Source organism: Schistocerca serialis, chromosome 3 (assembly GCF_023864345.2).
Source record: "Schistocerca serialis cubense isolate TAMUIC-IGC-003099 chromosome 3, iqSchSeri2.2, whole genome shotgun sequence".
Lineage (NCBI taxonomy): Eukaryota > Metazoa > Arthropoda > Insecta > Orthoptera > Acrididae > Schistocerca > Schistocerca serialis.
Window position 1 is genome coordinate 263,796,897 of NC_064640.1, and position 23,274 is coordinate 263,820,170.

The 23,274-nt window shown below is 41.0% G+C and overlaps 1 protein-coding gene across 2 annotated transcripts in view; it reads left to right on the forward strand.

Annotated features, from left to right (window-relative positions):
- Positions 1-23,274, forward strand: part of LOC126470038 (C2 domain-containing protein 5) — a 238,690-nt gene that overhangs the window by 75,948 nt on the left and 139,468 nt on the right. For both annotated transcript variants that reach the window (XM_050097533.1, XM_050097534.1), the window contains one exon: positions 8,340-8,526. In XM_050097533.1, coding sequence (XP_049953490.1) covers positions 8,340-8,526 — 187 coding nt within the window. The remainder of the gene's footprint in view (positions 1-8,339; positions 8,527-23,274) is intronic.

Consider the following 23,274-nt stretch of genomic DNA (forward strand, 5'->3'; position numbering starts at 1 on the left):
ATGTGATTTGTGTTAGTGAGATGTGACAGGTTGCTTAAATTTCAACACCAACCATTTTTTGTGATGTCAAGTGTACCTCTAATGTGCATACACTGCTCCATAGAAAGAATTCTGCAACAGTACATGCAAAAACTGATATTCACAGTCAGCATCACTAACTAATCCCTAAAGAATAGTCTCTCTAAATGGATTTCTCAGTGACATCATCATTAGGTCTTTGATACCACTGAAAAATCCAGCAATATCCATTGCCATTATACCATCTCTCAGTTATAGTACTTCTGGACAGTCTCCACATGCTGTGTGCCTATACAGAGGGGTGGACAAAAATATGGAAACACCAAAATCACAACATATTTCTGTGTATGCAGTGTAAATTTTCAATATAGTGTCTCTTCAAACACCAAATACTTTGTTCAAAGTCATTTAGTTCTGACATCATGCACTCAGAACTACACAGAACAGTGCTGTGACCACAGCTGACACTCACAACGTATTGAGGACATTGCAAAGGTGCCGTTCATGGTCAAATACAACAGTGCAACCTGCAGACTTGGCTAACATCTGCATTTATGTGGAGCATACATTTCTCATGGTGTTTTCATATTTTTGTCCAACCCTTGTAGCTTCTCAAACACATTGTTTTTGAATGTGGCAGCAGAAAGTCTGTGGCTGAATAAATAATTTAGGGAGTAAAGATATATAGGAACTTCAGAAAGTAAGTGACACATGTTGTCCCACATTAAGACTGCTGTGCAAGAAGAGTGACACATTGTTGGAAGAAAGTACATGTTCTGGATTTCCTGCAGAGACAGTTCTGCTGTGGTACAGATAGCAGATGCACTACAGTGTGGGAGTGAAATGATGTGGCAACTGGAAAATTACTGTGAATTTGAAGTATATGGTCCAGGTATGGCTCTTGTGGGCAAAATGTCTAATTTGCAGCCAGATTCACCTTAAAATTCTGTCTTTATGGAGACCAAATACAACATCACCTTAAGCTGTAGGGAAATTGACACAGACATGGGTGATGCTGTTTGAGATTTCCAGATCTTGGGCTTTGTGATATCCATCTTTTCAGCAAGCTGAAAGAACATCTGGTGTGGAGGACAGATTCTTCATTCACATAGCAGTTCTCGAGTGTCTCTTGAGCTTATTGGCTGGACCACAGTTGGCTCTCCACTCAATTTGTTCATTAGACCATCTTAACCTTCTTATTCTATCTTCATTTCTGATCTCCTATTTGCACTCTGATTCCATCTGTTATCACGGGAATGCCAACCTCGTCCCGTCTGTCCCCAGATCGGTCTGCCACCGTGGTTGCCCCGGTTGCTGCCCGCAGTGGGGCTGAGCCCTCGCATGTGGTTGATTGGGAGGTCGTTCCAAGGCGTGGCAGGCAGTGGAAGATGTCCCCGGAGGCTGATCATAAAGCCTCCCTGGTGTGTCTGACAAACAGGTTTCAGGTACTGTCTCTGGCTGAGCCAGATGCAGCTGCCTGCCCTGATTCAGAGGATGATTCTCAGCCTTCAAGGTCCGGGCAATCGAAGAGTGTGGGCTTGTTGGTAGTTGGGAGCTTCAATGTTAGGCACGTAATGGGGTCCCTTAGGGATATGGCAGCTAAGGAGGGGAAGAAATCCAGCGTGCACTCCGTGTGCATTCTGGGCGGAGTCATTCCTGATGTGGAAAGGGTCCTTCCGGATGCCATGAAGAGCACAGGGTGCAGCCAGCTGCAAGTGGTGGCACATGTCGGCACTAATGACGTGTGTCGCTTTGGATCTGAGGAAATTCTCTCTGGATTCCAGCGGCTATCTGATTTGGTGAAGGCTGCCAGTCTTGCTTACGAGATGAAGGCAGAGCTCACCATCTGCAGCATAGTTGACAGAACCAACTGCGGACCTTTGGTGCAGAGCTGGGTGGAGGGTCTGAATCAGAGGCTCAGACGGTTTTGCGACCGTGTTGGCTGCAGATTCCTTGACTTGCGCCATAGGGTGGTGGGTTTCGGGTCCCGCTGAATAGGTCAGGAGTTCACTACACTCAGCTGGCGGCTACATGGGTAGCTGAGGCTGCATGACATGGACTGGGCGGTTTTTTAGGTTAGAAGGCCTCGGGAAAGTACTGGGTTGGCTGCAATCTCAAAGGGTGCATGGCAAATACAGGACATGCTTGGATCAAGGAACAGTCGGAATTGTAGTTGTAAATTGTTGTAGTTGTGCTGGGAAAGTCCCTGAGCTTCAAGCGCTAATAGAAAGCACAGAAGCTGAAATCTTTATAGGAACAGAAAGCTGGCTAAAGCCTGAAATAAGTTCTGCAGAAATTTTTACGAAGTCTCAGACGGTGTTCAGGAAAGATAGATTAGGCAGAATTGGTGGTGGGGTGTTTGTGTCTGTCAGTAGTGGTTTATCTTGTAGTGAAGTCGAAGTAGATACTCTGTGCGAATTGGTATGGGTGGAGGTTATACTTAACAGCCGAACTAAGTTAATAATTGGCTCCTTCTACCGACCCCCAGACTCCGATGATATAGTTCAGAGAAAATTTGAGCCTCGTAACAAGTAAATACCCCACTCATACAGTTATAGTTGGTGGGGACTTCAACCTTCCCTCGATATGTTGGCAAAAATACTTGTTCAAAACCAGTGGTAAGCAGAAAACATCTTCCGAGATTGTCCTAAATGCTTTCTCTGAAAATTATTTCAAGCAGTTAGTCCATGAACCCACGCGAATTGTAAATGATTGCGAAAACACACTTAACCTCTTAGCCACAAACAATCCAGAGCTAATAGAGGGCATCATGACTGATGCAGGGATTAGTGATCACAAGGTCGTTGTAGCTAGGCTCAACACCGTTTCTTCCAAATCCTCCAGAAACAAACGCAAAATAATTTTATTTAAAAAAGCGGATAAAGTGTCACTAGAAGCCGTCCTAAGAGACAATCTCCATTCCTTCTGAACTGACTATGCAAATGTAGACGAGATGTGGCTCAAATTCAAAGATATAGTGGCAACATCAATTGAGAGATTCATACCTCATAAATTGGTAAGTGATGGAACTGATCCCCCATGGTACACAAAACAGGTCTGAACGCTGTTGCAGAGGCAACGGAAAAAGCATGTGAAGTTCAGAAGAATGCGAAATCCCGAAGATTGGCTAAAATTTACAGATGCGCGAAATTTGGCACGGACTTCAATGCGAGATGCCTTTAATAGGTTCCACAACGAAACATTGTCTCGAAATTTGGTAGAAAATCCGAAGAAATTCTGGTCATGTGTGAAGTACACAAGTGGCAAGATGCAGTCAATACCTTCGCTGCGCAGTGCCGATGGTACTGTTACCGACGACTGTGCCGCTAAAGCGGAGTTATTGAACGCAGTTTTCCAAAATTCCTTCACCAGTGAAGATGAATGGAATATTCCAGAATTTGAAACACGAACAGCTGCTAGCATGAGTTTTTTAGAAGTAGATACCTTAGGAATTGCGAAGCAACTCAAATCGCTTGATACGGGCAAGTCTTCAGGTCCAGATTATATACAATATCTCCCTACTTAGCAATCATATACAACCACTCGCTCACCGATAGATCTGTACCTACAGATTGGAAAATTGCGCAGGTCACACCAGTGTTTAAGAAGGGCAGTAGGAGTAATCCATCGAACTACAGACCTATATCATTGACGTCGGTTTGCAGTAGGGTTTTGGAGCATATACTGTATTCAAACATTATGCATCACCTCGAAGGGAATGATCTATTGGTACGTAATCAGCATGGTTTCAGAAAACATCGTTCTTGTGCAACGCAGCTAGCTCTTTATTCGCACGAAGTATTGGCCACTATCGACAGGGGATCTCAAGTTGATTCCGTATTTCTAGATTTCCGGAAAGCTTTTGACACTGTTTCTCACAAGCTACTTCTAATCAAGCTGTGGGCCTATGGGGTATTGTCTCAGTTGTGCGACTAGATTCGTGATTTCCTGTCAGGAAGGTCGCAGTTCGTAGTAATAGACGGCAAATCATTGAGTAAAACTGAAGTGATATCAGGTGTTCCCCAGGGAAATGTCCTGGGACCTCTGCTGTTCCTGATCTATATAAATGACCTGGGTGACAATCTGAGCAGTTCTCTTAGGTTGTTCGCAGATGATGCTGTAATTTACCATCTAGTAAGGTCATCCGAAGACTAGTATAAGTTGCAGAGCGATTTAGAAAAGATTGCTGTATGGTGTGGCAGATGGCAGTTGACGCTAAATAATGAAAAGTGTGAGGTGATCCACATAAGTTCCAAAAGAAATCTGTTGGAATTCAATTACTCGATAAATAGTACAATTCTCAAGGCTGTCAATTCAACTAAGTACCTGGGTGTAAAAATTACGAACAACTTCAGTTGGAAAGACCACATAGATAATATTGTGGGGGAGGTGAGCCAAAGGTTGCGTGTCATTGGCAGGACACTTAGAAGATGCAACAAGTCCACTAAAGAGACAGCTTACATTACACTCGTTCGTCCTCTGTTAGAATATTGCAGCGCGGTGTGGGAACCTTACCAGGTGGGATTGACAGAGGATATTGAAAGGGTGCATAAAAGGGCAGCTCGTTTTGTATTATCACGTAATAGGGGAGAGAGTGTGGCAGATATGATACGTGAGTTGTGATGGAAGTCATTAAAGCAAAGACGTTTTTCGTCGCTGCGAGATCTGTTTACGAAATTTCAGTCACCAACTTTCTCTTCTGAATGCGAAAATATTTTGTTGAGCCCAACCTACATAGGTAGGAATGATCATCAAAATAAAATAAGAGAAATCAGAGCTCAAACAGAAAAGTTGAGGTGTTCGTTTTTCCCGCGCGCTGTTCGGGAGTGGAATGGTAGGGAGATAGAATGATTGTGGTTCGATGAACCCACTGCCAAGCACTTAAATGTGAATTGCAGAGTAATCATGTAGATTTGGATGTAGATGTATCTTCCTCCTGTTTCTGCTTTCACTTCTTCTGTACCTTACTTCATCTTCCTTTTACCTTTCTTCTTTTATGTTTTTCCTTTTCTTCTATTTATCTTACTTCTTGTTTTGTTTCTTATATTTTGTCTCTTTACTACTTCCATCGACATCTTGGAACAGATTGGTTGTGTGTTTTACAGCCAGTACAGCTGTAAGAAAATATCTTGGATTTTTTACTGGTCATCACAATCTTCTGCAGTTGTGGTGACCCACACAACTGTGTCAGTCTGTAAATTCTTGCGGGCACTATGAACATGTTTCACAGAAGCTACTTGATGCAGGCTATTGCATGGATTTAAATGCTGGAACTGTTGCACATTAAGGTAACTTTCCATCTGTACTTGCCTTTTCGTGTTTGTCATTGCTGCATGACATTTCTTCTAACTCATATTTCTTCTAACACATCTTTACACAGCTCTAAAAGCCCATTTGATGGATGCAGTTCTGCTATAACTGTGACGTAGAGAATTCTTATATGTAATTTCCACTGTATGATGTGAATTCCTTGCTCTGCATCTATCATTTGTCTCGTTGAAGTATCTGCGGGATCCTTGCACTTCCTTTCTGTAGTGTTTTCAACAAATTGACACCTGAAATTGTCTGATTCAGCATCCACTTGAGACAGAATTATGTTGTTCTTTGATTTTTCCTTCCAGATGTCACCTGTTGACACTCTTGAGTTGACAAGGCATTTGCACTCTTCTGGAATCTTTGTTGTTGTTATTCCAGCAAATTCCATTTTGTGAGATGTATTTGACTTACTCTTTACATGTTCTGGCAAATTTTTCCATCTTCAGTTCTAATCCATTTTTCAGCATTTCTATGTCCCACTTTTGTATTTCATGCTGTTTCTGTTAGGCCTTCAAAGCTTTCTATCCTCCTGTACTTCTCATTTTGCCCCTGCTCACTGTGTTTCTGTGTATTGTGTTGAGCTTACAGACTGCCCATCACTTATTCTAATGTAAATTTCACAACATCCCTTTTCTGGATGCCCTGTTCACTGTGTACTCGTACATTTTCTTTTACATAAGCCATGATTCCCATGGCTACATAATATTCACCAACACTGTTCATTCAAGTTAGTTATGTGATTGTGACAATTTATCCTTCAATTATCGTTATCTGTCACTCAATTGCACCACAAAACACAACCCTATCAATGATGAATGATTATGGTCATAATGTGTAGCAACTGTTGCTTTCAGCCACAGTTCTTCGTTGGTATGTCATGGTTGTCACTTTAAGACAGTGTTGCTTCTTACCATTCATCCTCTGGTTACATTCTTATAAGCCCATATCATCATCCTATCACCTGATCCCAGGTATGAAATACATATGGTAATTAGACACCCTCACGTAGATGGGATGTTGGAGTTTACATGCTGATTATAAAGCACTGTTTTAATGAAACATGAAGTAGCGACACTTAACTGTAATTACACTGACACAAATTATCTACTGAAGAATGGAACAACAAGTAGGAGCTGACCTAAGGTAAGATCAATTTGGGTTCTGAAGAAGTGTAGGGACACTTGAAGCATTACTGAACCTACGACTTATAAGGCAGACTGAAGAAAGGCAAACCAGCATGTATAGCATTTGTTGAATTAGAAAAGACTTAATAATGTTGACTGGAATACACTATCTTAAACCCTGAACTAATCAGGCTTAAAATACTGAGAACAAAATGTTGTCTACAACTTGTACAGAAACCAAACTCCAGTTATGAGAATCAAAGAGCATGAGAGGGAGGCAGCAGTTGAACAGGAAGTGAGACAGGGTTGTAGACTATGTAGCACATTCTATTCTATCTTTATGTTGAGCAAGCACTAAAGAGAAATTTTGAAAAGAAATTGAAGTTCAAGGAGAAGAAATAAAAACCTTGAGGTTTGCCAGTGACGAAATTCTGTCAGTCAACAAAGGACTTGGAAGATCAACTAAATGAGATATTTAGTTCTTGAAAAGAGATGATCAGAGGAACACCAACACATTTAAAGTGAGGTGTGTAGTTTAATTAAGTGAGAGATGATGGTAAGGGAATAGGATTAAGAAACAAGACACAGAAAGTAAAATAATTGATGATGGCTGAAGTAGAAATGGTATAAAATTCAGACTGGCAGTAGTAAGAAAAGCATTTCTGGAAAAGATAAATTTGTCAACATTTAATGTAAACTTAAATGTTAGGAAGACATTTTGGATGAAATTTGGGTCTACAGAAAAATTCTGAATATTATATGAGAAGACTGGATAACTAATGAGGTGATATAGAATAGAATTGAGGAGAAAATTAATTTATTATACAACTTGACTAAAAGAAGGGATAAGTTGAAAGGATTGTGAGGCATTAAGGTACTGTTGGTAATGGAGGGAAGTGCGATGGGTAGAAAATTGTAGAGGGAGACCAAGACTTGTATGTATTAAGCAGATTCAGATAGATGTAGGTTGCAGTAGTTATGTGGAGGTGAGGAGTCTTGCACGGGATTAATATGTTAAACTGCACAACCCTTGGGACATGGGTTGCAGACTGAGTGTGGCTGCTCTAGTTTTATAGTGTTGTTATGTACTCCCATGTTGATTATGGATGCATGGTGAGTATTCTACCAAGAGAGATGGGGCATAGGCCACCGCGAAGGAATCAGGCTGGCCACAGAGAGATTAAGGAGGAGCCACATTCCTGCACTTGCAGCAAGGCTAGTGAATTGCCGCTTCACGTCAGGCAGAACGCCTTGTGGTATAACAGCTGTACAGAATATATTCCATATTCCATGCGCCTGTATACCGCACCATTGCTCACCCTCCCATGGAATGACTTTTCAATAATTGCCTATGGCCATTTGGTATTTGTTCAAATAATGTAGAAATGGGTGTGGCTTTTGTTAATGTATTATGCCAAATTTGGGGCAAGAAGTCACCTTTCCTTCACATGAGGTCCAGAATTGTATTAAATTTGATTCAGTTTACGAGAGAAAGCATTACAAATGATATTTTTAGGTCTGTCTGTCATAATATTTTACATGAGAACCTCAGTTTTTATGTCATGTATACAGACAAAAAATCCATTGTCTGTTTAAGATCAGCCCACCACCAGGTAGGTTCACTGTGTACTGTTGGAAACGTGGGGAGGGGAGGGGGGGGGGGGGGACTTGGTGGATCTGTTTGAGTAAACAGAATGAAAGCAAAGGAGAAACAAATGGAAAGAAGCAAAAAATTGTAATTGTTGTTCGTTCATTAGTTCCATGAAATACTTTTGTTTTATGTAGTTGGATGACTCAGAGTTGCAGAATGAACCTCTCCAGTTCCAGTTAATGGAAGTGACACTTCATATTCATTAGTTTCCTGACACTTCTTTTTTATAGGTGGATGATTCAGAGTTGCAGGATGAACCTCTCCAGATTCGGTTAATGGATCATGACACTTACTCTGCTAATGATGCAATTGGAAAAGTATATTTGGATTTAAACCCTCTGTTACTACCTTCACCGCCTCCCATCAAAAATACTGCTGTGTCTGAAGGTGTCCCATCTGGCACAAATGTGACTGGTGGTAAGTGGTTACTATAACATTTTATAATGTGTAATAATTGTGTTATTTGTAGATTTCCAACTTTTATGAGAATCTAAAGCAGTATAAAATTGAAAGTGTAATGGAGCCTTTTTAAGTGACTTTCCACACCGGAAAATAGCAGCAAGTAGCAAAATTTTCATGAATTGTGAAGGAATTATGCCCTATTTTTGCCTGTAACTCTGATTCTCAGCATCAAAGTAGAGGTAGGAATGAATGCAAATGGAGTTAGGGAAGAGGGAACATATGGGACATGTGAAAAATGCTTGCCATATAAATTGTTTCTAAATGGAACAGTCACTTTCAGCAGAAAGCTCATCAGGTGATTCCCTGTAGAACTTGGAAGAAAGACAGAGACGTTTTAGTTAGAAGAAAAATTAAAATAAATGACCAAGGAGTGTGTATAAAAATGATTGAGAAGGAAGAGCCTAAAAGATATTTTTGGATCCATGATTTAAAGTTGATTGCAAAGAAAGAGACAAAATGTTTTGCATACTTTTATCTGTGATGTATATATTATTTTTCATGCTTGGTGGTAAAAATCTTCCTTGCAGATCCTGTGTTGTTGCATGTGTGCAATATTTTGAAGTACAGACTACAATATTACAGTGAAATAACATGCATGCCCTTCTTCTTATTCTTTTACCTGGCCTTTATCCCATATGTTCACAGGGTCAGCATGTTAATTTATGGATTTGGCCGTGTTAGTGTTAGAGGTTGGCCAGTTGTCCTTACTACATCTACATCTACATCAGTACTCTGCAATCCACTGTATGGTGCATGGTGGAGGATACCCTGTACCACTACTAGTCATTTCCTTTCCTGTTCTACTCGCAAATAGAATGAGGGAAAAATGACTGTCTGTATGCCTCCATATAAGCTGTAATTTCTCATATCATATCTTCATGGTCCTCATGTGCAATTAATGTTGGAGTCAGCAGAATTATTCTGCAGTCAGTTTCAAATGCCGGTTCTCTAAATTTTCTCAGTAGTATTCCTCAGAAAGAATGGTGCCTTCCCTCCAGGAATTCCCATTTGAGTTCCTGAAGCATCTTTGTAACACTTGTGTATTGTTCAAACCTACCTGTAACAACAGCTCGCTGTCTTCCTTTAATCCGACCTGGTACGGATTCCAAACACTGAAGCAGTACTCAAGAGTAGGTTGCACAAGCATCCTATATGCGGTCTCCTTTTCAGAAGAACCACACTTTACTAGAATTATCCCAATAAACTGAAGTCAAACATTCGTCTTTTGTACTATTTCATATCATCTTGCAACGTTATGCAAGGTACTAAATTTAAATGATGTGACTGTGTCAAGCAGGAGACTACTACTGCTGTATGCGAACATTATGGGTTTGTTTTTCCTACTCATCCACATTAACTTATATTTAGTGCTAGCTGCCATTCATGACAGCAGCTAGAAATTTTGTTTATGTCTTCCTACAGTCACTTAACTTTACCACCTTAGTGTCTTAGTCTTTATGATCATGGTTGTTGTACAAATCTGTCTTTTGCTGCCTTTGTTCCATCCAAAAATATTTGCAGTTCAGTTTTCACATACACAGTGCTGAAGGGCCAAAGAATGGTGTGACACCTATTAAGATATAAACCAGGACCATCAGATTACTGTCCCAAAACATTGCCTTTTGTGGGCATTATTTATTTATGTATTTATTTATTCAGCGATTTCAGTTGATACGTGTTGTATCATTACTTACAGACCTTGACATTTGGTTATACAATGACAATTAAATAGTGTACTCTTCAGTTTAGTTTATTTATAGAGAGATTACAGCATAATATGTTACGATATTTTACAGTATGTGACTTATCTTTAAATTTACACACACACACACACACACACACACACACACACACACACACACACAATGTTTATCAAAATTGAATGATACTGCTGTTTTCTATCTTTGACATGTGTCATATTTTAGGATGTTCCTTTTAATAATCAATAATTTCATGTAAGGAATTAAATGGATTCTTCTCCAGCATTTCTCTGGCCGTGTGCTTCAACACATTAATGGTTTTGGAAGGCTATTGAATAAGTACATCCCTATATATGTTACACTTTTCTCATTGTCCTCTGTTGGATTGTTCTCAGTTTCCAACAGTTTCTTTTCTGTATTGATGAGTACCTTCTTCTTATTTACAGAGCTTCCCCTTAGTATTATTCCATGTAACACTATGGATTCAAAGCATACTAAGTAAAACATTTAGAGGACTTTGATACTGACAGTTTGGCTAACTTCCATAGTGCATAGCAACCTGAATTTAATTTACTACTTATACTATTGATGTGCTCTTCCATGTTAACTTATCATTGAGGTGGAGACCCAGAAATTTTACATGAGGTACTTGCTCAAGTTCTTCATTTTTAGCACTAAATCATTATTTTGTGGCCAATTGTCTTAAGGCTCATTAATTGACTTTTTTGTAAAAGAACACACAAACAGTGATGGACACAACACTTTATTAAATCAAGAAAAAACTTGTTTGCCGTAGAGTGGCTACACTACTAGTCCAATAATCCTTGTCAGAATGTCAACAAGTAACTGAGGGGGAGCCTGGCCAGGAACAACTCTGTAAGTTATCATGTAATAATACCGTACCAACAGCCATTATATTGATATTGTATTACTAGGCAATCAGTTTCAACATCCCAATCACGTCATCTTCAGGCCTGTTGCATGAGTGACACCCAGTTCCACTTGTGCATTTATAAGACAAGGCACCAATACTCGTATCTGGTTCTGTTACTTTGGTGGTCAATTTGGGGCAGGGGACCAAACAGTGAGGTCATTGGTCCCATCGGAGGGGGGAAGGAAATTGGCCATGCCCTTTCAAAGGAACAATCCCAGCATTTGCCTGAAGTGATTTAGGGAAATCACAGGAAACCTGAATCTGGATGACCGGATGTGGGTTTGAACTGTTGTCTTCCCGAATGCAAGACCAGTATGCTAACCACTGCACCACCTTGCTCAGTGGTTTTGTAGATATCCAAATTTCATGAGCTGGCACATGTGTGAAGAGCACATGTGCTCATGAAGTTCAGATATCTGTGGAACCAGATACGGGTATTGGTGCCTTGTCTTATACATGCACAAATGGTGCTTGGTGTCATACATGTGATACGCCTGAAGATGACGTGATAGGAACGTCAAAACTGGTTGCCTAGTAAAACAATATCAATATAATGGCTGTTGGTATAGTATCATTACATTTCATCGACCAGCCTCTGTCCCATGCTCCTGGACCCAGGATGGCATTACATTTACTGTAAGTTGTCGGCTGGCTGGTAGAATGCATGGAACAGATGCTATGCATGCATCCACAAGTGGTAGTCTCTGATTGTTCTAACATCTACAATGAGAGTAACTATGAGATCTTGAAAAACAAAAAAAATTTTTAGAAAGCCTGAATACTGACTTTGGTAGTGGCTGAGGAGCACCGGACCATGTACAGAAAATGCAAAAATGTATCAGTGACAAACAGCCAAAGCACATTCAGAAACGGACCTGCAAAAACCACATGGATGCATTCCCAAGGCTTGGTTACTGGAGGCTATGGGGAGAATGAGGCCTTGGGAGTCTCATGTTGATTAGCACACTGGGGATACACAGTAATCAAATGTTCCAACTCTTGGTCAGTGCCAGGCCAGGACTCATGTCTGCAAGCCATGACTGGTGGGGGAAACATCTCAGTGACCCTCATGTAACTGCTGTAAGACCTCCTGTTATAAACTCCCGGGAATGACCAACCTGGGAGCTGTGTCATCCATGGAGAGGAGGAGGATGACCCCTTCAATGACCAAGAGACGGTGGTGCAAGACAAAGTAATTACGGAGCAGATCGGAAGCACGGCCTGGAGGTCAAGAAGACCAATGCTGCTGGACAAGGTGGACTACCTGCATTAGGGCAGGGTCAGATGCCTTGGCAACTTGGACACTAGTGATCGGGAACCCATCTATCACTTGGCGGGAGGAGATATCCAAATGAAAACATATGAGCTCCACTTGATCAAACTTGGCATCTGGGCCAACGGGCAGCCCAGATAAGCTATTTGCGTTGGTATTGCACCCAGTGGGGCGAAAATGAATGTCATAGTCATATTTGGAAAGGAACAAGGTCTACTGCTGCAACCTGTGGGCCACCTTATCAGGGACCCAGGCAGACGGACTAAATAATGAAATTAATGGCTTGTAGTTTGTAATTAGTTGGCATTGACCACATACACAATGGTGAGAGTCTCCCCCTCAACTTGATGGTAGTGGACCTGTGCTGGACTGAAAGTTTTGGATGCAACACGAGTGACTGCTCCAGCCGAGTGAGGTGGCACAGTGGTTAGAACACTGGACTCTCATTCGGAAGGATGATGGTTCAAACCTGTGTCTGGCCATCTAGATTTAGGTTTTCTATGATTTCCCTAAATCACTCCAGGCAAATGCTAGGGTTGTTCCTTTGAAAGGACATGGCCAATTTTCTTCTCCATCCTTGATGCAATCTGAGTTTGTGCTCTATCTCTAACAATCTCGATGTTGATGGGACATTGAACCCAATCTTTCTTCTTTCCTTCTGGCTGCTCTGCACCGTCTGCATTGTGATGAGTGAGGACTGCCCCCATGCCATACTGAAAGGCATCTGTAGCCAAAACTAACGGTTTGTGGGGATGAAATGTAGTTAGACATGGTGCCGACCTGAGGCGTTTCTTCAGCATGGTGAAAACTTGGTGGCACGCTGGAGACCAGACAAAGGAAGCACCGTTGCAGAGAAGGAGGTAGAGAGGGCATGCAATGGTAGATGTCCCAGGCATCAACTGGTGGTAATAGGCAATTTTGCCCACAGAAACCTGCAGTTCCTGCAGCGACGAGGGGCATGGCATGTGCGTAATGGTCCTGACAAGACTCTCCATGGTTCGGATACCCTGCCACAAGATGCTGTGGGCCAGGTACTCAAGAGATGGTTGGAAAAAATTGGACTTCGGCCGATTTTAATTCAGACTCATGGCCCGAGATTTATAAAACAGGACCAGAGATTGTACAGGTGGTTGCTTGTAGTATGTCCGGTAATAACAGTGTCATCCAGATAGTTGGAACAGTGTGGAATAGTAGACATGACCTGTTCCAGATGGTGCTGAAAAATTGTGGGGGCACTTGTCACACCAAACATCAACCGTTGGTATTGATATAGGCCAACAGGTCTATTAAGAACTGTGATACACTTGGATCCTCATCCAAGGGGAACCAGTGATATGCTTCGGAAAGATCAAGTTTGGAGAAGAATTGGCCCGGCCATTGCTAAGCATGTGAGCACTTCATACAGATGTGGTGGTGGGTACGTGTCCAACACAAATTGTGAATTCACAGTTACCTTAAAACTGCCGCAGAGTCGAAATTTAACAGAGGGATGTGGCCCATTCATTAGAGGAAATGGAAACCACAGCCCTGAGAGAGGCAAGTCGGTCCAGCTCCTCCTTGACTTGGGAACATAGGCTATAGGAATCTGCCTAACATGAAAATATCTACAATGAGCCAAGTGCTTCAAGGTTAGTTGCGCTTGAAAGTCTATCACACGCCCTAGGCCTTCCACAAAGATATGTGGAAATTGTGAGCACAGAGATTCCAATGATTGATTGGGCACTTTGATGGAAACCAACTGTATGGAGTCTGTGACTGAAAAGCCAAAAGCCTGAAAGGTATCAAACCCAAAAAGGTTTGCTGAAGTAGCGTCATGGACAATAGTAGAGATAATAGACCAAGTCATTGATTTATAGGCAACTTCAACCATGAATTGACCAAGAAAGGACATTTTCTGTTTACCATACCCCAGGGCACCTGTTTACCAGCAATAGCAGTGGAGAGCTGATATCTGCATATGTTTGGGCATTAAGCAAGGAAACTGCCATGTTGGTGTTTACATGCAGTTGTATCTGTCGTGATAGAACCAAAACGCCAATAAAAAGCTTGTTGGAATCCTGATCGGGAACTAGCCCTGACGATGACCTTCCATATCCATGGTCACTCATGCTGCATTCTATGCAGTTGAGTGGCAGATTACCGTGGTGTGGCCTTTTTTCTGACAGTTATGACATACAGCCCAATGCTAGGGTCACTCTGATCTGTCATGTTAGGAGTAATGAGACACACAAGACAGCAACAGGGAATGATGACTGGAACAAACAGGGAATGATGGCAGGAACACTGTTTATAAGATGTGTGGAAGCCGTTGGATTGGCCGTCTTGCACCACTGCTAGGTTGTCCTACCCGGATACAGCAGAGACAGCCGAGCCATCCTCTACTCCCATGACATTGTATCAGGCTTCCAGCTTCTGACCAGCAGCATGTGACACATCATACGACTGGGCAATTGACAATACCTCATTGAAGGAGCGGTTCTCTAATTGGAGGGCCTGTTGTTGGACTTCCTTATCCGGGGCAGAGTGGATTATAATATCGAAGACCATGATGCCCGCATATGATTTTTTTGAGTTGGCTGTGACCAAATGGCACTTGTGACTAAGGCCGTGTATAATGAATTCTACTCTGTAAATGATGAAAGTCTATATGAATGCAGCTTGCCGCTAACTTGGTGTAATGTTTTGTCTGTACAGAAGTGTATCTGTCGCCTTTATCGCTCTTTCACCCTCACACATAAATTGGTACAATAAAGTCAGGGCTTCGTGTTTTCTTATTAGGCTGATCTGTGAAAAGACAGACAAACAATTATGCTAATGGAGGATTCTGAGTAATTTCTCGAATTTCATTCGCTCTCTCTCTCTCTCTCTCTCTCTCTCTCTCTCTCTCTCTCTCTGTCCTTTATCTGTGTACAGTTTAACTATATTATTTACGTGAAATCAGCCTAGTAGAATCTCTGGTGGAGCCCTTCGTCTTAATATTCAGCGGCTGGCTTGCTAGAAAAGATCTTTACATTTGTTATTATTATTAAGCGCTGCATTCAGTTGGGAAAATCGATCGTTTGAACAATTCGTTCAGTTTACGACAGATCTAAAATTTCAGATGTGGACAAAGCCTTTTTGGACGATTTCAAAAAACTCAGAAATTGCAGGCTCTCTTTGTCACAGCTGAAACTTCCCAATTAATTACAGGGCCCAGACAATCATCAATGATTCAGACAGAGAACTCATTCGTCATTCACTCTAGAATAAAATGGTCACAAACCTTATTTCTGAGGGAAATTGTATATTGAATCCATTTTCGTACATGTTCCATTTTCTGTTGGTTCCAAGTCTCATGTAATTTTCTTTTACAGGATTTTCTTTCTCTTTATATATCACGCTAGCGGCACAAACTTCCTATCTCGCTTTAGCGCGAAGACGAGTAAATAAATCTCTTTTAGCAATCCGATAATCTTCCAACCGATACTTCCGAAGCTGTTCCTTTTTCCCACTATAATAACCATGGAGCATACATTTCTGTACCTCTGTTGTTGCAAAGAATAAACGTGCTAGAAAAATACCTTGGCATCGACGAGCTGTCGGCGCATATATTACTAGAAAATCTGATCAGATACTTTTCAAACGTAAATACATGTGGATGATTTGGTTGACCATTATTAATTATTGCGTGGTAGAGGGTAATTTTCCGTGGGGAGATTACAATGCCCCTCGCAGCGAGCGAAGTTTGTGAGCTCAATTTTGATTCACCGAACACACTTCGTGAGCTATCTATTAGCGTGGATAACCCGGAAGTGATGATTGTCAGTCCTCCGACTGAAAAAGAATATTATATTTGAGACAGACGAAGAAAAGAAATGTTGAAGACAGAAGAAATGAAGAGACCGGTACCGCGGCTGTATTGCTTTTACGTGCATCTAGGTGTTATATTTGCTGTGCACAACCAAGGAAGATGATCTTTCATGAACTGATGTCAGGGTCTACCCATTCGGGAACTTTCTTAAGCAGGGAAACCTTGGAAAACCTCTTAAGCCTAGACCCCCAGCCTACGATACATAGAAGATAGGAAAGTCTGTAGAAGAAAAAAAAAATATAATTTTGAAATAGATCTCTAAAGGAAAGACCGGGATCAATTTGTATCACGATTTGGAGAAGAGTGGTTTGTGCCTCTAGCAAAAAAAAAACGTTTTACAATAAATAACGTGAATTCTCGTTTTACAATCTTGCTCCTGGTACAATATCTTGCGGTGCTAAACTCCCCCGGGTCTTGCATGTCCCCGACGTCCACATTTGTAGTCGGTCTTCTACGCGGCCCCCTCTGTAGTTGATCTTCTACGCGGCCCACAATGGGAAGAGTAGAAGGAACAGGGATACTCGAATTCACATGCAACATTCATTCCAAAAGAATTAGCAATGACCAAAAGGAAAACTCTTCCTGTAAGAGAACTGATTAGGTTGCACCGTCCAAGATTCTCCTTTTTGAAAGCAAAATCCTTATGGCTTCATGGATCCTTTTTGTTACGACGTACTTCAAGGAATTCAACCATTAACTAATGATGTTGCCAAAAGCATCATCCGATTTACTCCCTTTTGAATACTCCTTCTGACTTTGCCTCCCCCCTTGTGCTTATAAGTCCAAAAGTTCTAACACATTTTCTATCACTGATTTGTTCTTCGTAATTTAAAGGATTCATGTAACTTACTATAGATTTTGGATTCAAATCATCGAATAATGGAAAGTGTAGTTCATTTTATACCAAGACATCATCTATATTTCCTTGATAAGTCATATAATTTAGCTATACTCAAAACTTTTTATTCTAAATACATATATTTCTTCGCTTGAGTGCTGAAATGTAAAAGTTATTAGCATTGAGGAATGCGGATTCGCTTCTTTCAATTACTCTCTGATTCATACGGTGTTCATCCATGCTCATATATGGAAATGGATTTTTCACACAAAATTCCCAAACGAACACGAACCATTAAATTACTACTGAATCTATGAATATTATTTTCTTTAATCATTCATTAATAAATTAAAAACTCTTAACTTCTAATTATAACACCTATTCCTTTTAGAGTTCAACATGAATCAGTTTATCCTCGTGTTTGTTGCGAGTCTCTTACAAAGCATATCTGTATCGTCTATATCGATTTTAACTCTCGCGCCAACGTCAACTGTTTTGCGCGGGAAATTATCTTTGCGGCGTTAACTGTCACTCACGATTCACTACCACAACTCATTCCTTCACACGTTTACACATGTAAGCGTTCACATGAGATTATATATGAATCTTCACTCGAACCTCTTTAGATTATTCAGCGTCATTTGCGGGAAACATTTCATTCTTCTTGAAGGTCAGTTAGATCCTTAATCATTCTTGATGACATTAGCAATGCTAAAGTTCTATGTTCACCCAAACCACAGGTGAAGCCTATCTCCACTATCTTCTTTACAACACTCGATAATAATAGTTAGTCACTATTTCTATACTCTATGTCACTGCTTAACTATTTCAATTTAAAGGTTTCTATCACTACACACATAGTCTATTGTTATGTTTTTTACGAGCGTTCATTTCTGTCACTCGGAACACCATTCTTCACTATCTTCTACTCTTCATTATATCTTTTTAAGTTGTTATGAGGAAATAACCCTTTTATTTTGTTCGATCCCGGGTATGCTAACAGATAAGCCCCCGGATTCAAAATGTGTAGGATAATGTATGGTCCAGTATATAGTAACTCCCATTTCTTTATACTTTTCTTTATTACGGATGATTTGGTACGTCGTTTAACTAGTACCTTCTCTCCGACATGGTATGTCTGTACCCTTTTGATTAATTTGTCATATCGTCATATTTATGATAGCTTGTCTTATTTTTTCTTCCCAAGGCATCTCAGTTTCCTGAGTTTTGGGGATATGGTCAGTCCAGAAGTTTTCCTCTTTTGCTCCGAACATCAATTCACAAGGTGTATATCCAGTTGAGGAGTGGGGCATGTTATTGTATATCTGCTCAAACTCTTCCACATAATTTGCCCACGCAGTTTGCTTATTATGGCAATACGTCCTCATAAATCGATTGAATTCTCTAAAAATCCTCTCAACCAAATTGCCTTGTGGGTGGTAAAATGATGTTAGTATATGTTTCACACCGACTTGACACAAAGTCTGCTTCCATCGGAGTCCCGTGAATATTTTAGCATTGTCTGTTATGATCGCCTTAGGTGTACCAACATGTGGAAGATAATCCCTTATCAATCTTAATACAATTACTTTGGCTATAGCCGCCTTTATCGGGTATAGCTTTACGTATTTCGTACACACATCGAGAAATGCCAACACATATTTAACACCACCTCTTGAAGTAGGTAACGGTCCACACAGATCGCACGAAATTAATTCTTTTGGTTTTTGTACTAATATAGAGCATAATGGATGCTTAGTCCCTTTTGAATCGGGCTTTGTTTTTTGACAGATTATGCATCTCTTTAAGATCTCATGCACTCTGCGCTTTATGTTGGGAAAATAACAGTACCCACTTATTTTGTCTGCACATTTTGTCGCCCCGAAATGTCCCCAGGTTAAATGAGTGAACCATACAAGTTTCTCTATTTGTGCCTCAGGTATACAAACGCACCAACGGACTTTGTTTGGCCTTCCACAGCGGAAAAATAATACGCCATTTACCAGCTTATAATAATTTGCCATCTGATCCGAAGGTTGCTGTTGTAACCTTTGAATGACACTTCCCCATTGAGCATCTTTTTTCTGTAACTGGGCCATATGCACACACAAATTGACGTAGTACGCCTTAAATGGATTTTCCTGCAGCAGCAATACAGGGAATTCTGAGGAATTATTTACTTCAATCTCTTTTGTTAAACCCAACGGTGACCTTGATAGAGCGTCAGCAATAATGTTTTGCTGCCCTGAGACATGTACTATTTTAAACTGGTATTGTTGCAGAGCGAGTGTCCATCTAGCCAGCCTGGGGTGTAACAGTTTACACGTTTGTAAAAACGTTAATGATTGGTGATCGCAATATATGATAGTCTTCGACCCATATAAATAATAATGAAATTTTTTAAATCCCCAGACGACCGCAAGAGCTTCTAATTCTGTCGTCGTGTATGTTCGTACACAGTTGGACAAAACACGACTAGCAAACGCAATAGGACAAAAGGTAAGCTGTCCATTTATCTTGCGTACTTGGAAAAGGCACGCTCCAAGACCCACATTTGACGAATCTGTTGACAAGTAAAATTCCTCTTGCATGTCCGGATGGTACAAAAGCGTTGCATTTACTAGTTGCTTCTTTATCTCTTCGAATGCTTCTTGACACTCTAATGTCCAGAGCCAGGGCACATCCTTCTTCAACAAACTATTTAGAGCTGCTGCATTCATGGCCTGATTCGTTATAAATCTTCTAAAAAATGAGGCAAGACCCATAAACCCTTTTAATTGCCTCCTATTTCTCGGTGTTGGAAACTTACTAATCGCAATTAGCTTCTCCTTGGTCGGTAAAATTCCCTTTGCGTCAACTATATGCCCCAGGAACTTGATTCTGTTTAGTGCAAAATGGGATTTCTGTAGGTTAGCAGTTATTCCCATGGTTTTGAACACGTCCAACACCCGACTCAGTAAGGTAATATGCTCCTCCCAGATCTTCGATGCAATAAGCATATCATCAACAAATACTGTTATCCTGCTTCTTAGTTCTGGGCCTAGAGCATAATCTAGAGCTGCTATAAAGATTCCAGCACTAATGTTGAGTCCGAAAGGAACTACAGTAAATTGGTAACTTCTTCCGGCATAAATGAAAGCTGTATATTTCCTTGATAACTCATCCAGCTTGACCTGCCAATACGAACTCCGCAAATCGATGCTCGTCAAATATTGGACATCCTGGAACCGTTGTATCAGTTCATCTATGTTTTCCGGATGTGTTCTCACTGGAATTATGATTTTATTTATTTCCCTGGCGTCGAGTACCAGTCTCACAGTTCCATTTGCTTTTGGCACGACCAACAATGGGGAGCAGTATGGGCTTGTAGAGGGTTCGATCAAACCCCATTTCAACATGCGATCTATTTCCTTTTGAACTTGAGCCTTTAACCTCCAGGGAACAGGATAGAAAGTTCTACAATACGTTTCGTGCGGCTTAACGTAGAGATGGCATATGTATCCCTTAATAACTCCTGGCCTTTCGTCAAACACGTTTTCCTACACTAATAATAATTCTTTGAGCTGCTTCTTCTGCTCTTCAATAATGCAGTCGGATTCATTTAACTTCTCATACACTAATTGACCGAAATCTCCTTTGACTTGGAACTCATTATTTACGTGCTGTTTAGAATTTTGTGCAGTCCTGATTACTTGCACACTGATCCCACTATTATATTTTCTGGTAAGGCTTTCCCTTTTCAACAAGTCCAACTCAATTTCTTGTTTATTTACATTTAACCAAATTTTTCCTGTTTTAAAATCTATTCTGCATCTGTATTGACGTAGGCTGTCGAGTCCGATAATGCAGTCTACCACCAAATTTTTCACAACAAGGAATGTGCTTAATATTGCTACATTTCCGACTTCTACACTAAGTAGTGACTGCACTTTTACATTAGCCGATCTAGCCCCAACGGCGCCTATTATTCTGCAATTTTGAACTGGAAAAATTGGTACTCATCTTATATTTCTGATCTTGTTGAATAGAGCCTCCGAAATAACATTTGTAGTTGCAGCTGTGTCCAAAACCGCCTCTAGAGGTACAGTCTACAAAATGACTTGCACTTCGGCTACTGCCACCTGTTCCTTATCCTCATCTTGGAGTTCTAAGTCCTCGGTCAATTCATCTGCCAGTAATCGTCCATCATTATACGTTAGCATTGGTACAGATATCCTGTTGCCCCTCAACCAATTGTTGACCGCTCCTCCGGAGCACGAGTGGGTCCTTACAAGTTTGTTGGATTTTGATTCGCCTGGTGGTTGACATCGTCCGTCACTTCGGTAATTACCGGTTGATTCGTAGATGTCCGTCCCCACTGATGTTGGTTATTTGAATCTATTCCCCCCCGGTTGATTCCACTTTCTATTACTGTTATTGTTCCAGGCTTGCGGTCTGAAATTCCTTTCGTTCCCCCTTACGGGATTGTATCGTTTCCCATTCCTGTTGTTCCTTGGATAGCCCCTCGCAAGACTATTGCCGGTATTATTATTGAGATTTTGAGGGGTTTCTCCACTATTTATCGATCTCTGTGCGTTCCCTTGCCTACCATTTGGCGGAGGTTCTATCTCCCTATATTGGAATCTGTTGTGACGGGCTTTCTGGTTGTTCTCTTCTATAATGTCTATATGATCTAACGTCGTGAGGAACGACTCCAGGTCTTTATCGTTGCCGTAAATTAATTGATTCCGTATACTAGTTGGTAGTCTTGCCTTAAGTATGTTTATTATGTCTGGCAAAGGCATAGGTCTGTCCCAATATCTAGTTTTATTTATATATTTTTCAAAATACTTCCTAAGGCTTCCTTTTGAAAAAGAGAAAGGCTCTGGGTAGAGCACCTCCTGCCTTAGGCGTTCCTGTACCCCTTCTGACCAGAATTTTGCTAAAAACGCTTTCTCAAAATCTTCATAGGTCGAGCAAACAGAAGTCATGTCCGAGGCCCAGATCGCCCCCGAACCTTGTATATACCCAGTCACGAAACTGATCTTCTGCCACTCTGACCAATTTCTGGGTAGTACTCCTCTAAAACTTCGAATAAAAACAATCGGATGGACCCCCCTTTTGTCAGTGTTAAAAATCTGAAATTGCCGATGCTTTAGCATTTTTTCTTCGGCATGGCAAAGGCTTTCGTAATCTCCGTCAGATAAAACTTCACGCGAACAACTAGCTCGTGGCAATTTAATATTCGAGTTACTCACACAAGTCGGTATCGTGTGCGAATGTGCAGTAACTGGCTCTACAGTCGCTGCCAACTTCTGCTGCTGGCCTGTATTCATTTGTTCTGAGCCTTGTTGTGAAACGCGTATCGACTCTGCTATCGTTTGTTTCCAATGCTCGAAATCAGCCCCTAACTGCTGTCGCACTTCCTCAAGTCCTTTCGCAAACAAATTCTCTTCCTGGTTGCCACATAGACTCTGGAATGCTGCTTTAACATTTTGCTCAACGTTTTCACACATTAGCCTTTTGTTTTCTAATGTGATTTCGGATAATTTACCCGTTAATACATTAATTTGGTGGTCTATAACGTCCTGACCTTCTGTCAGATGTTCCACACTTTCCTTTAGGTTCGTCTGCGTACGTGCCAATTCAGGAAGTTGCGCAATTGCACATGACATGGCATCTTGCTTTTGTACTAACTGCGGAACCATTTCCATCTGTTCGCGTACGGTATCTATCTTAATCGCCACATACTCCTTCATTTCTACACGTACGCGGTGAGTAGATTCTTCACATTGAGCTTTCACCAATTCTATTTGTGCAGTTAATTTTCGTTCCGTCTCTTCGGCCTGATCTTTAAGTTCCTTTGTCTTCGCCTCTATCCGCTGCTCTAATTCGGAAAAACTGTCGTGTAACTGCTGCTTAATCTCAGCTTTCAAATTCTCCTGACCTTCCGTAACTGAGGCTAACTTCGTATTCAAATCATTTTGCCCCTCAGTAACTGAGGCTAACTTCGCATTAATGTCAATTTTCAGATTTTCTTGCCCTTCAGTAACTGAGGCTAGTTTTGCGTTAATGTCGGTTTTCATATTATTCATGCTCTCGGTTATCATCTGCATCTGTCTCATGATA